At 45.8% G+C, this 12,905-nt stretch overlaps 1 protein-coding gene across 4 annotated transcripts in view; it reads left to right on the top strand.

Moving 5' to 3' along the window:
• The first annotated feature begins 781 nt into the window (after positions 1-781).
• Positions 782-12,905, top strand: part of LOC140428221 (MICOS complex subunit MIC26-like) — a 93,056-nt gene continuing 80,932 nt past the window's right edge. For 3 of the 4 annotated variants that reach the window (XM_072514442.1, XM_072514443.1, XM_072514444.1), the window contains exon 1: positions 783-946. In XM_072514442.1, the coding sequence (XP_072370543.1) occupies positions 944-946 (3 nt within the window). In that variant the 5' untranslated portion in view covers positions 783-943. Of the gene's footprint in view, positions 947-12,905 lie in introns of all 4 variants that reach the window. The other variant, XM_072514445.1, reaches the window with a different exon arrangement.

Here is a 12,905-nt window from a genome sequence, read left to right on the forward strand (position 1 = left end):
TCTCTCTCACTCCAGGATCTCTCTCTCTCTCACTCCAGGATCTCTCTCTCTCTCACTCCAGGATCTCTCTCTCTCTCACTCCAGGATCTCTCTCTCTCTCACTCCAGGATCTCTCTCTCTCTCTCGCTCCAGGATCTCTCTCTCCCTCACTCCAGGATCTCTCTCTCCCTCACTCCAGGGTCTCTATCTCTCTCACTCCAGGATCTCTCCCTCTCACTCCAGGATCTCTATCTCTCTCACTCCAGGATCTCTCCCTCTCACTCCAGGATCACTCTCTCTCTCACTCCAGGATCTCTCTCTCCCTCACTCCAGGATCTCTCCCTCACTCCAGGATCGCTCTCCCTCTCACTCCAGGATCTCTCTCTCTCACTCCAGGATCTCTCTCTCTCTCACTCCAGGATCTCTCTCTCTCCCTCTCACTCCAGGATCTCTCTCACTCTCACTCCAGTATCTCTCTCTCTCTCTGACTTTCTCACTCCAGTTTCACACTCTCTCTCTCACTCCAAGATCTCTCTCCCCCCAGTTACATTCGCTCTCTCTCACTTTAGGATCTCTCTCTCACTCTAGGATATCTTTCTCTCGGTCTCTCTAGTTTCACACTCTCTCTCACTCCAAATCTCCCTCTCCCTGCAGTTTCACACACTCTCTCTCACTCCAGGATCTCGCTCTCTCACTCCAGGATCTCTCTCTCTCTCTCACTCCAAGATCTCTCTCTCACTCCAGGATCTCTCTCTCTCTCCCCAGTTTCACACTCCCTCTCTCTCACTCCAGGATCTCTCTCTCACTCCAGTTCCACACTCCCTCTCTCTCACTCCAGGATCTCTCTCTCTCTCTCGTTTCACACTCTCTCTATTTCGATTTGCTCTCCGTTGTTTGAGCCCTCGCGGCCCTTGTAGAACATCCCACAATTCACCAGCGCAGGTCACCGCGTCCGGAGAGGGGGATGGTGAGAAAATTCAACTAATTTGCCATTAAACCCGGATATCTATATATCGAGAGGGAAGCATTGATATGTAGACAGAATCGTCACTATATAGATAGAGGGCGAAGCATTAATATATGGATTTAGAGAATCAATATATGGACAGAGAGAGGGGGAAGCATTAATATATAGACACAGAGAATCATCAATATATGGACAGAGAGAGGGGGAAGCATTAATATATAGACACAGAGAATCATCAATATATAGGCAGAGAGAGGGAAGCATTAATAAATAGACACAGAATCATCAATATATGGACAGAGAGAGGGGGAAGCATTAATATATAGACACAGAGAATCATCAATATATAGGCAGAGAGAGGGAAGCATTAATATATAGACACAGAGAATCATCAATATATAGACAGAGGTGGAAGAATTACTATATAGACACAGAGAATCATCAATATATAGACAGAGAGAGGGAAGCATTAATATATAGACACAGAGCATCATCAATGTATAGACAGAGAGAGGGAAGCATTAATATATAGACACAGAGCATCATCAATGTATAGACAGGGGCAGGGAAGCATTAATATATAGACACAGAGAATCATCAATATATAGACAGAGAGAGGGGGAAGCATCAATGTATAGACACAGAGAATCATCAATATATAGACAGAGAGAGGGAAGCATTAACATATAGACACAGAGAATCATCAATCTATGGACAGAGAGAGGGGAAGCATCAATATATAGACACAGAGAATCATCAATATGTAGACAGAGAGAGGGAAGCATTAATATGTAGACACATAGAATCATCAACATATAGACAGACAGAGAGAGAAGCATTAATATATAGACACAGAGAATCATCAATATATAGAGAGAGGGAAGCATTAATAAATAGACACAGAGAATCATCAATATGTAGACAGAGAGAGAGAAGCATCAATATATAGACACAGAGAATCATCAATATATAGACAGAGAGAGGGAAGCATTAATATATAGACACAGAGAATCATCAATATATAGACAGAGAGAGGGAAGCATTAATATATACACACTGAGAATCATCAATGTATAGACCGAGAGAGGGAAGCATTAATATATACACACAGAGAATCATCAATGTATAGACAGTGAGAGGGGGAAGCATTAATATATAGACACGTAATCATCAATATATAGACAGAGAGAGGGAAGCATTAATATATAGACAGAGAATCATCAATATATAGACGGGGGCAGGGAAGCGTTAATATATAAGCACAGAGAATTATCAATATATAAACAGAGAGAGAGAATCATCAATATGTAGACAGAGAGAATGGGAAGCATTAATATATAGACCAGAAAATCATCAATATGTAGACAGAGAGAGAGAAGCATCAATATATAGACAGAGAGAATCATCAATATATAGACAGAGTGAGGGGAAAGCATTAATATATACACACAGGGAATGATCAATATTTTGACAGAGAGAGAGGGAAGCATAAATATATAGACACAGAGAATCATCAATATATAGACTGAGAGAGAGGTAAGCATTAATATATAGACACAGAGAATCATCAATATATAGACAGACAGAGAGAGGGGGATGCATCAATATATAGACATAGAGAATCAATATATAGACAGAGAGAGAAGCATCAATATATAGACCGAGAGGTGGAAGCATTAATATGTAGACACAGAGAATCATCAACATATAGACAGACAGAGAGAGAAGCATTAATATATCGACACAGAGAATCATCAATATATAGAGAGAGGGAAGCATTAATATATAGACACAGAGAATCATCAATATATAGACAGAGAGAGGGAAGCATTAATATATACACACTGAGAATCATCAATGTATAGACAGAGAGAGGGAAGCATTAATATATACACACATAATCATCAATATGTAGACAGTGAGAGGGGGAAGCATTAATATATAGACACGTAATCAATATATAGACAGAGAGAGGGAAGCATTAATATATAGACACAGCGAATCATCAATATATAGACAGAGAGGAAGAAGCATTAATGTATAGACAGAAGGGGAAGCATTAATATATAGACAGAGAGAAAGGGAAGCATTAATATATAGGCAGAGAGAAGCATCAATATATAGACAGAGAGAGAGGGAAGCATTAATATATAGACACAGAGAATCATCAATATATAGGCAGAGAGAAGGGGAAGCATTAATATATAGACACAGAGAATCATCAATATATAGACAGAGAGAAGGGGAAGCATTAATATATAGACAGAGAGAAGCATCAATATATAGACAGAGTGGGAAGTATTAATATATAGGCACAGAATCATCAACATATAGACACAGAGAGGGAAGCATTAATATGTAGACACAGAGAATCATCAATATATAGACAGAGGTGGAAGAATTACTATATAGACACAGAGAATCATCAATATATAGACAGAGAGGGAAGCATTAACATATAGACACAGAGAATCATCAATCTATGGACAGAGAGAGGGGAAGCATCAATATATAGACACAGAGAATCATCAATATGTAGACAGAGAGAGAGGGAAGCATTAATAAATAGACACAGCGAATCATCAATATATAGACAGAGAGAGGGAAGCATTAATAAATAGACACACAGAATCATCAATATATGACAGGCAGAGAGAGAGAGAAAGAATCATCAATATATAGATGCAGACAGGATGGGCAGCAGGTTTGTATAATGGACTGGATGGTGTTCACAACTCTGTAGTTTTTTCCTATCTTGGGCCGAGCAGTTGCCATACCAGGTTGTGATGCAGTCAGCTAGGATGCTTTCTATGGTGCACCTGTAAAAGTTGGCAAGAGTCGATGTGGACATGCCGAATTTCCTACGGTTCCTGAGGAAGTAGAGGCACTGTAGTGCTTTCTCGGTGGTAGCGTCGATATGGGTGACCAGGACAGATTTTTGGTGATGTACACACCTAGGAATTTGAAGCTGTCAACCATGTCCACTTCGGCCCCGTAGATGCAGACAGGGGTGTGTAGTGTTGCTAACTTTTGCCTTAGTTTAATTGCTCTGTTTTATCACCTTCGCTCTTGAGTCGCCAGGTATCTTTCTGATACCGCCACGTGGTTCAAGTCCGAGTAATGATCAATAATTTAGTAAGAGTTAAATCAAAGCACATTTATTATATACAGTAATCACTACTCATGCATAAATTCTACGTCTAAGCTACTTCCTACAACTAACAGGCCAATACTTAACTTGGAACTGGCCCACCAGGTCAGGGAAACGAATGGCCTTTCATTCAGGTTCTGAGCCTGCGGGATTCGAAGTTGGTGCAGATTGGTAGCTAGGAGCACCTATCTCGTAGCGAGCGTTGAAGTAAGACTTACTAGATAGCTGCGGTGGCTGGACTGGTCACTGTCAAGGGTTGGTTCGCGTTGCTGAGTGACCCGGTCCAGAAGAGAAGCAGAGGGACAATTTGAACTTGGACTCTATTCTTATAGTCCCCAGGGGCTTCCCGCCTTTCGGGGCGGACCCTGTACCTGGTTCCAAGTGATTGGACTTTGTCCCAATCACTTGTTTCGATTTTCTCCAATGCTGGAGCGATTCCTTGATGGATGGGCGGTCTTGAGGTGGTCGTTCGCCTCCCTTTGTGTAGGCTTCTGCTGGCGCCGACGAGTCTGGGTTGGCTTTATGTATCTAAATGTTGCTTATTGTTCCCGGGGATTGCTCATTAATATGCAGATGGCTGGCGTTTTGTTGTGCTGATGGTTACTTGTATCGATCTTGTCTGGCCTTCCCAGAGGTGAATACACAGTCAACCTGCAGCTGCTCGTTTGTGTCCTGTTGGCTGACTTTCCCATCAGCCTTTGCCGTTCGCCATTTTAAATCGGGAGTTAGCCATTTTAACTGGCTACAGTAGCCTGACTTCGGTCATTGGTAAGATTTTAGAGTCCGTTATTAAAGATGAGATCGCAGAGTACTTGGAAGTGAATGGTAAAATAGGACTGAGTCAGCACGGCTTTGTCAAAGGGATCATGTCTGACAAACCTGTTAGAGTACTTTGAGGATACTCGTGAATAGACTTTTTTGTGCTGGGTAGGGCATTGATCCCGAAGGTGAGGGGAACGGAGTATACGGCTATAGCCATTTCGGATCACGCTCCACACTGGGTGGACTTGGAGATAGGGGAGGAAACAGGAGGGCGCCCACCCTGGAGAATGGACATGGGACTAATGGCAGATGAGGGTGTGTGTCTAAGGGTGAGGGGGTGCATTGAAAAGTACTTGGAACTCAATGATAATGGGGAGGTCCAGGTGGGAGTGGTCTGGGAGGCGTTGAAGGCGGTGGTTAGAGGGGAGCTGATATCAATAAGGGCACATAAAGGGAAGCAGGAGAGTAAGGAACGGGAGCGGTTGCTGCAAGAACTTTTGAGGGTGGACAGACAATATGCGGAAGCACCGGAGGAGGGACTGTACAGGGAAAGGCAAAGGCTACATGTAGAATTTGACTTGCTGACTACAGGCACTGCAGAGGCACAATGGAGGAAGGCACAGGGTGTACAGTACGAATATGGGGAGAAGGCGAGCAGGTTGCTGGCACACCAATTGAGGAAAAGGGGAGCAGGAAATAAGGGGAGTGAGGGATGAGGAAGGAGAGATGGAGCGGGGAGCGGAGAGAGTGAATGGAGTGTTCAAGACATTTTATAAAAAATTATATGAAGCTCAACCCCCGGATGGGAGGGAGAGAATGATGGGCTTCTTGGATCGGCTGGAATTTCCCAAGGTGGAAGAGCAGGAAAGGGTGGGATTGGGAGCACAGATCGAGGTAGAAGAAGTGGTGAAAGGAATTAGGAGCATGCAGGCGGGAAAGGCCCCGGGACCGGATGGATTCCCAGTCGAATTCTATAGAAAATATGTGGACTTGCTCGCCCCGGTACTGACGAGGACCTTTAATGAGGCAAAGGAAAGGGGACAACTGCCCCCGACTATGTCTGAAGCAACGATATCGCTTCTCTTAAAGAAGGAAAAGGACCCGCTACAATGCGGGTCCTATAGACCTATTTCCCTCCTAAATGTAGATGCCAAGGTCCTGGCCAAGGTAATGGCAATGAGAATAGAGGAATGTGTCCCGGGGGTGGTCCACGAGGACCAAACTGGGTTTGTGAAGGGGAGACAGCTGAACACGAATATACGGAGGTTGTTAGGGGTAATGATGATGGCCCCACCAGAGGGAGAAACGGAGATAGTAGTGGCGATGGATGCCGAGAAAGCATTTGATAGAGTGGAGTGGGATTATTTGTGGGAGGTGTTGAGGAGATTTGGTTTTGGAGAGGGGTATGTTAGATGGGTGCAGCTGTTGTATAGGGCCCCAGTGGCGAGCGTGGTCACGAATGGACGGGGATCTGCATATTTTCGGCTCCATAGAGGGACAAGGCAGGGATGCCCTCTGTCCCCATTATTGTTTGCACTGGCGATTGAGCCCCTGGCGATAGCGTTGAAGCGTTCCAAGAAGTGGAGGGGAGTACTTAGGGGAGGAGAAGAGCACCGGGTATCTTTGTATGCGGACGATTTGCTACTATACGTGGCGGACCCGGCGGAGGGGATGCCAGAAATAATGCGGATACTTGGGGAGTTTGGGGATTTTTCAGGGTATAAATTGAACATGGGGAAAAGTGAGTTGTTTGTGGTGCATCCAGGGGAGCAGAGTAGAGAAATAGAGGACCTACCGTTGAGGAAGGTAACAAGGGACTTTCGTTACCTGGGGATCCAGATAGCTAAGAATTGGGGCACATTGCATAGGTTAAATTTAACGCGGTTGGTGGAACAGATGGAGGAGGATTTCAAGAGATGGGATATGGTATCCCTGTCAATGGCAGGGAGGGTGCAGGCGGTTAAGATGGTGGTCCTCCCGAGATTCCTCTTTGTGTTTCAGTGCCTCCCGGTGGTGATCACGAAGGCTTTTTTTAAAAGGATTGAAAAGAGCATCATGGGTTTTGTGTGGGCCGGGAAGACCCCGAGAGTGAGGAAGGGATTCTTACAGCGTAGCAGGGATAGGGGGGGGCTGGCACTACCGAGCCTAAGTGAGTATTATTGGGCCGCTAATATTTCAATGGTGAGTAAGTGGATGGGAGAGGAGGAGGGAGCGGCGTGGAAGAGATTAGAGAGGGCGTCCTGTAGGGGGACTAGCCTACAGGCTATGGTGACAGCCCCATTGCCGTTCTCACCGAGGAACTACACCACAAGCCCGGTGGTGGTGGCTACACTGAAGATTTGGGGACAGTGGAGACGGCATAGGGGAAAGGCTGGAGCCTTGGGGGGGTCCCCGATAAGAAAAAACCATAGGTTTGCCCCGGGGGGAATGGATGGGGGATATGGAATGTGGCAAAGAGCAGGAATAACGCAACTGAAAGATCTGTTTGTGGATGGGAAGTTCGCGAGTCTGGGAGCGCTGACCGAGAAATATGGGTTGCCCCAAGGGAATGCATTCAGGTATATGCAACTGAGGGCTTTTGCGAGGCAACAGGTGAGGGAATTCCCGCAGCTCCCGACACAAGAGGTGCAGGACAGAGTGATCTCAAAGACATGGGTGGGGGATGGTAAGGTGTCAGATATATATAGAGAAATGAGGGACGAAGGGGAGACTATGGTAGATGAACTAAAAGGGAAATGGGAAGAAGAGCTGGGGGAGGAGATCGAGGAGGGGCTGTGGGCAGATGCCCTAAGCAGGGTAAACTCGCCGTCCTCGTGTGCCAGGCTAAGCCTGATTCAGTTTAAGGTATTACACAGGGCACATATGACTGGAGCACGGCTCAGTAAATTTTTTGGGGTGGAGGATAGGTGTGCGAGGTGCTCGAGAAGCCCAGCGAATCATACCCATATGTTTTGGTCATGCCCGGCACTACAGGGGTTTTGGATGGGGGTGACAAAGGTGCTTTCAAAAGTAGTAGGAGTCCGGGTCGAACCAAGCTGGGGGTTGGCTATATTTGGGGTTGCACAAGAGCCGGGAGTGCAGGAGGCGAGAGAGGCCGATGTTTTGGCCTTTGCGTCCCTAGTAGCCCGGCGCAGGATATTGCTAATGTGGAAAGAAGCCAAGCCCCCGGGGGTGGAGACCTGGATAAATTACATGGCGGGGTTTATAAAGCTAGAGCGGATTAAGTTCGTCCTAAGGGGGTCGGCTCAAGGGTTCACCAGGCGGTGGCAACCGTTCGTCGAATACCTCGCAGAAAGATAGACGGAATGGGAAAAAGAAGGCAGCAGCAGCAGCCCAGGATCGGGGGGGGTGGGGGGGGGGGGGGGGGGGGAGGGGGGGGGGGGGGGGAGGGGGGGGGGGGGCGGGGAGGGGGGGGGGGGGAGGAGGAACCAGAAGGACTCTCAGGGTTGTTAATATATACTGTATAGTATGTATAGGTCGTTGCTACAGATAATTATATATTGGACTGTTAAATTATATTTTTGGAGAGTGTTACTTGTGACAAGGCAGTTGCCAATTAGGGCTAGTTTCCATTTTTGTTATTTATTATTTATTCATTTTTTGTTTATAAAATAGGTCATTGTTATTTGTGTTGTTATAATATTGTGTAAAGGATGCACAATGTACTGTGTTGGTTGACCAAAAATTTTCAATAAAATATTTAATTAAAAAAAAAGAGTACTTTGAGGAGGTAACAAGGAAGTTAGACAAAGGAGAACCAGTGCACATGATTTATTTAGATTTCCAAAACGCCTTTGACAAGGTGCCACATAAGAGATTGTTAAATAAGTTTCGAGCCCATGGTGTTGACGGTAAGATCCTGGCATGGATAGAGGATTGGCTGACTGGCAGAAGGCAGAGAGTGGGGATAAAGGGATCTTTTTTAGGGCGGCAGGCAGTGACTAATGGTGGGCCTCAGGGGTCTGTGCTGGGACCACAACTTTTCACAATATACATTAATGATCTGGAAGAAAGAATTGAAGGCACTGTTGCCACGTTGGCAGACGATACAAAGATCAGTTGAGGGGCAGGTAGTATTGAGGAAGCAGGCGGGCTTCAGAAGGACTTGGACAGGCTAGGAGAGTGGGCAATGAAGTGGCAAAATGAAATACAATGTGGAAAAATCTGAGGTTATGCACTTTGGAAGGAGGAATTTAGGCATAGACTATTTTCTAAATGGGAAATGCTTCGGAAAGCAGAAGCACAAAGGGACTTGGGAGTCCTTGTTCACAATTCTCTTAAGGTTAACGTGCAGATTCAGTTGGCAGTGAAAAAGGCAAATGCAATGTTGGCATTCATGTTAAGAGGGCTAGAATACAAGACCATGGATGTACTGAGGCTGTATGAGGCTCTGGTCAGACCCCATTTGGCTTACTGTGAGCAGTTTTGGGCCCTGTATCTAAGGAAGGATGTGTTGGCCTTGGAAAAGGTTCAGGGGAGGTCCACAAGAATGATCCTTGGAATGACTAGCTTATCGTATGAGGAACGGTGGAGGACTCTGGGTCTGTACTCGTTGGAGTTTAGAAGGATGAGGGGGGATCTTATTGAAACTTACAGGATACTGCGAGACCTGGATAGAGTGGACGTGGAGAGAGAGAGGATGTTTCCACTTGTAGGAAAAACTAAAACCAGAGGACACCATCTCAGACTAAAGGGACGTTCCTTTAAAACAGAAATGAGGAGGAATTGCTTCAGCCAGAGGGTGGTGAATCTGTGGAACTCTTTGGCGCAGAAGGCTGTGGAGGCCAAATCACTGAGTGTCTTTAAGACAGGGATAGATAGGTTCTTGATTAATAAGGGGATCGGGGCTATGGGAAGAAGACAGAAGAATGGGGATGAGAAAAATATCAGACATGATTGAATGGCGGAGCAGATTCGATGGGTCGAGTGGCCTAATTCTGCCTTATGGTGTACAGTGCTTTGCTTCCTGAAGTCAATGACCAGCTCTTTAGTTTTATTGACATTGAGGGAGAGATTGTTGTCGTTACACCACTTCCACTAGGTTCTCTTATCTCCCTCCTGTATTCTGACTCATTGTCGAGATCCGACCCACTACGGTCATGTCGTCAGCAAACTTGTAGATGGAGTTGGAGCCAAATCTTGCCACTCAGTCGTGTGTGTATAGGTAGTACAGTAGGGGGCCAAGTACGCAGCCTTGCGGGGCACTGGTATTGAGGACTTTCTTGGAGGATGTGTTGTCGATTCTTGCTGATTGTGGTCTATGGGTCAGGAAGTCGAGGATCCAGTTGCAGAGTGAGGAGCCAAGTTCTAGGTTTTGGAGCTTTGATATGAGCTTGGCTGGCATTATGGTGTTGAAGGCGGAGCTGTAGTCAATAAATACAGAGAGAATCATCAATATATCGATACAGAGATAGAATGAAACAGACAGACAGAGAGAGAGAGAGAGAGAGAGAGAGGGAATCAATATATATATATACAGAGAGAGATAGAGCGAATCAATATATAGACAGAGAGAGAGCACAAATCAATATATATACAGAGAGAGAGAGAGAATCAATATATAGACAGAGAGATGAATCAGTATATACACGGGGAGAGAGAGAATCATCAGTATATAGACAGAGAGAGAGAGAAAATCAGCAAGATATAGACAGGGAGAGAGAGAACAGATCAAGCACCCCAAGACTGGGCATCCATGATGTGCTGTGCGCCAAAATTATCCTCAGCCACAATCTGCAACCTGATGGCCCAGCATATCCCCCACTACCATTACCACCGAGCCAGGGGATCAGCCCGGTTCAAAGAAGAGTGCAGGAGAGCAGGCCAGGAGCAGCGCCAGGCATACCGAAAAATGAGGTTGTCAAACTGGTGCAGCTATAACCAGGACTACTTTTGTGCCAAACAATACAAGTAGCAAGTGAAGACAGACCCACGCTCTGTAGTCCTGCCACATCCAGTTGTGAATGGTGGTGGACAATTAAACAACTCACAAATATCCCCATTCTCAATTTTTCTTAATATAAAGTTAATGTACCCAATTCATTTTTAATAATTAAGGGGCAAATGAGCATGGCCAAACCACTTATCCTGCACATCTTGGGGTTGTGGGGGCCAAAATCACGCAAACACGGGGAAAATGTGCAAACTCCACACGGACAGTGATCCAGAGCTGGGATCGAACCTGGGGCGCAGTGAGACTGCAGTGCTAACTACTGTGCCACCGTGCTACCTATCCCCATCCTCAATGATGGAGGAGCCCAGCACATCAGTGCTGTAGACAAGAGTGAAGCATTCATAATAATCTTCAGCCAGCAGTGCTGAGTGGATAGTTCAACTCAGTCTCCTCCAGAGGTCTTCGGCATCACAAGTGCCAGTCTTCAGCCAATTCGATTCACCCCATGTGAAACGGCTGAAGGCATTGGATACTGTAAAGACTATGGGCCCTGACAATATTCGGGTGATAGTAATGAAGATGTGCTGCAGAACTTGCTGTTACCCTACACAAACTGTTGCGATACAGCTACAACACTGGCATCTACCAGACAATGTAGAAAATTATCCGGGTAAATCCACAAAACGCAGGGCAAATGCAACCTGGTCAATTACTGCCCTATCTGTCTCCTCTCAATCATCAGTAAAGTGATGGAAGGGGTCATCAATAATGCTTTAAAGTGGCACTTACTTTAGGAATAACCTGCTCACTAATGCTCAGTGTGGGTTCCGCCAGGGTCACTGAGCTCCTGACCTCATTGTTTTCGTCAGTATTCACTCAGGAAAAAGATAATGTTGTGGAGAATGCTGAGACCCAGGCTATTAGAATAGATGGCATTGAGGTACGTAGGGAAGAGGTGTTGGCAATTCTGGACAGGCTGAAAATAGATAGGTCCCCGGGGCCTGATGGGATTTATCCTAGGATTCTCTGGGAAGCCAGGGAAGAGATTGCTGGGCCTTTGGCTTTGATTTTTATGTCATCATTGGCTACAGGAATAGTGCCAGAGGACTGGAGGATAGCAAATGTGGTCCCTTTGTTCAAGAAGGGGAGTAGAGACAACCCCGGCAACTATAGACCGGCGAGCCTCACGTCTGTTGTGGGTAAAGTCTTGGAGGGGATTATAAGAGACAAGATTTATAATCATCTAGATAGGAATAATATGATTAGGGATAGTCAGCATGGCTTTGTGAAGGGTAGGTCATGCCTCACAAACCTTATCGAGTTCTTTGAGAAGGTGACTGAACAGGTAGACGAGGGTAGAGCAGTTGATGTGGTGTATATGGATTTCAGTAAAGCGTTTGATAAGGTTCCCCACGGTAGGCTATTGCAGAAAATACGGAGGCTGGGGATTGAGGGTGATTTAGAGATGTGGATCAGAAATTGGCTAGCTGAAAGAAGACAGAGGGTGGTGGTTGATGGGAAATGTTCAGAATGGAGTTCAGTTACAAATGGCGTACCACAAGGATCTGTTCTGGGGCCGTTGCTGTTTGTCATTTTTATAGATGACCTAGAGGAGGGTGCAGAAGGGTGGGTGAGTAAATTTGCAGACGACACTAAAACCGGTGGTGTTGCCGACAGTGCGGAAGGATGTAGCAGGTTACAGAGGGACATAGATAAGTTGCAGAGCTGGGCTGAGAGGTGGCAAATGGAGTTTAATGTAGAGAAGTGTGAGGTGATTCACTTTGGAAGGAATAACAGGAATGCGGAATATTTGGCTAATGGTAAAATTCTTGGAAGTGTGGATGAGCAGAGGGATCTCGGTGTCCATATACATAGATCCCTGAAAGTTGCCACCCAGGTTGATAGGGTTGTGAAGAAGGCCTATGGAGTGTTGGCCTTTATTGGTAGAGGGATTGAGTTCCGGAGTCATGAGATCATGTTGCAGCTGTACAGAACTCTGGTACGGCCGCATTTGGAGTATTGCGTACAGTTCTGGTCACCTCATTATAGGAAGGACGTGGAAGCTTTGGAACGGGTGCAGAGGAGATTTACCAGGATGTTGCCTGGTATGGAGGGAAAATCTTATGAGGAAAGGCTGATGGACTAGAGGTTGT

Source organism: Scyliorhinus torazame, chromosome 8, assembly GCF_047496885.1.
Source record: "Scyliorhinus torazame isolate Kashiwa2021f chromosome 8, sScyTor2.1, whole genome shotgun sequence".
NCBI lineage: Eukaryota > Metazoa > Chordata > Chondrichthyes > Carcharhiniformes > Scyliorhinidae > Scyliorhinus > Scyliorhinus torazame.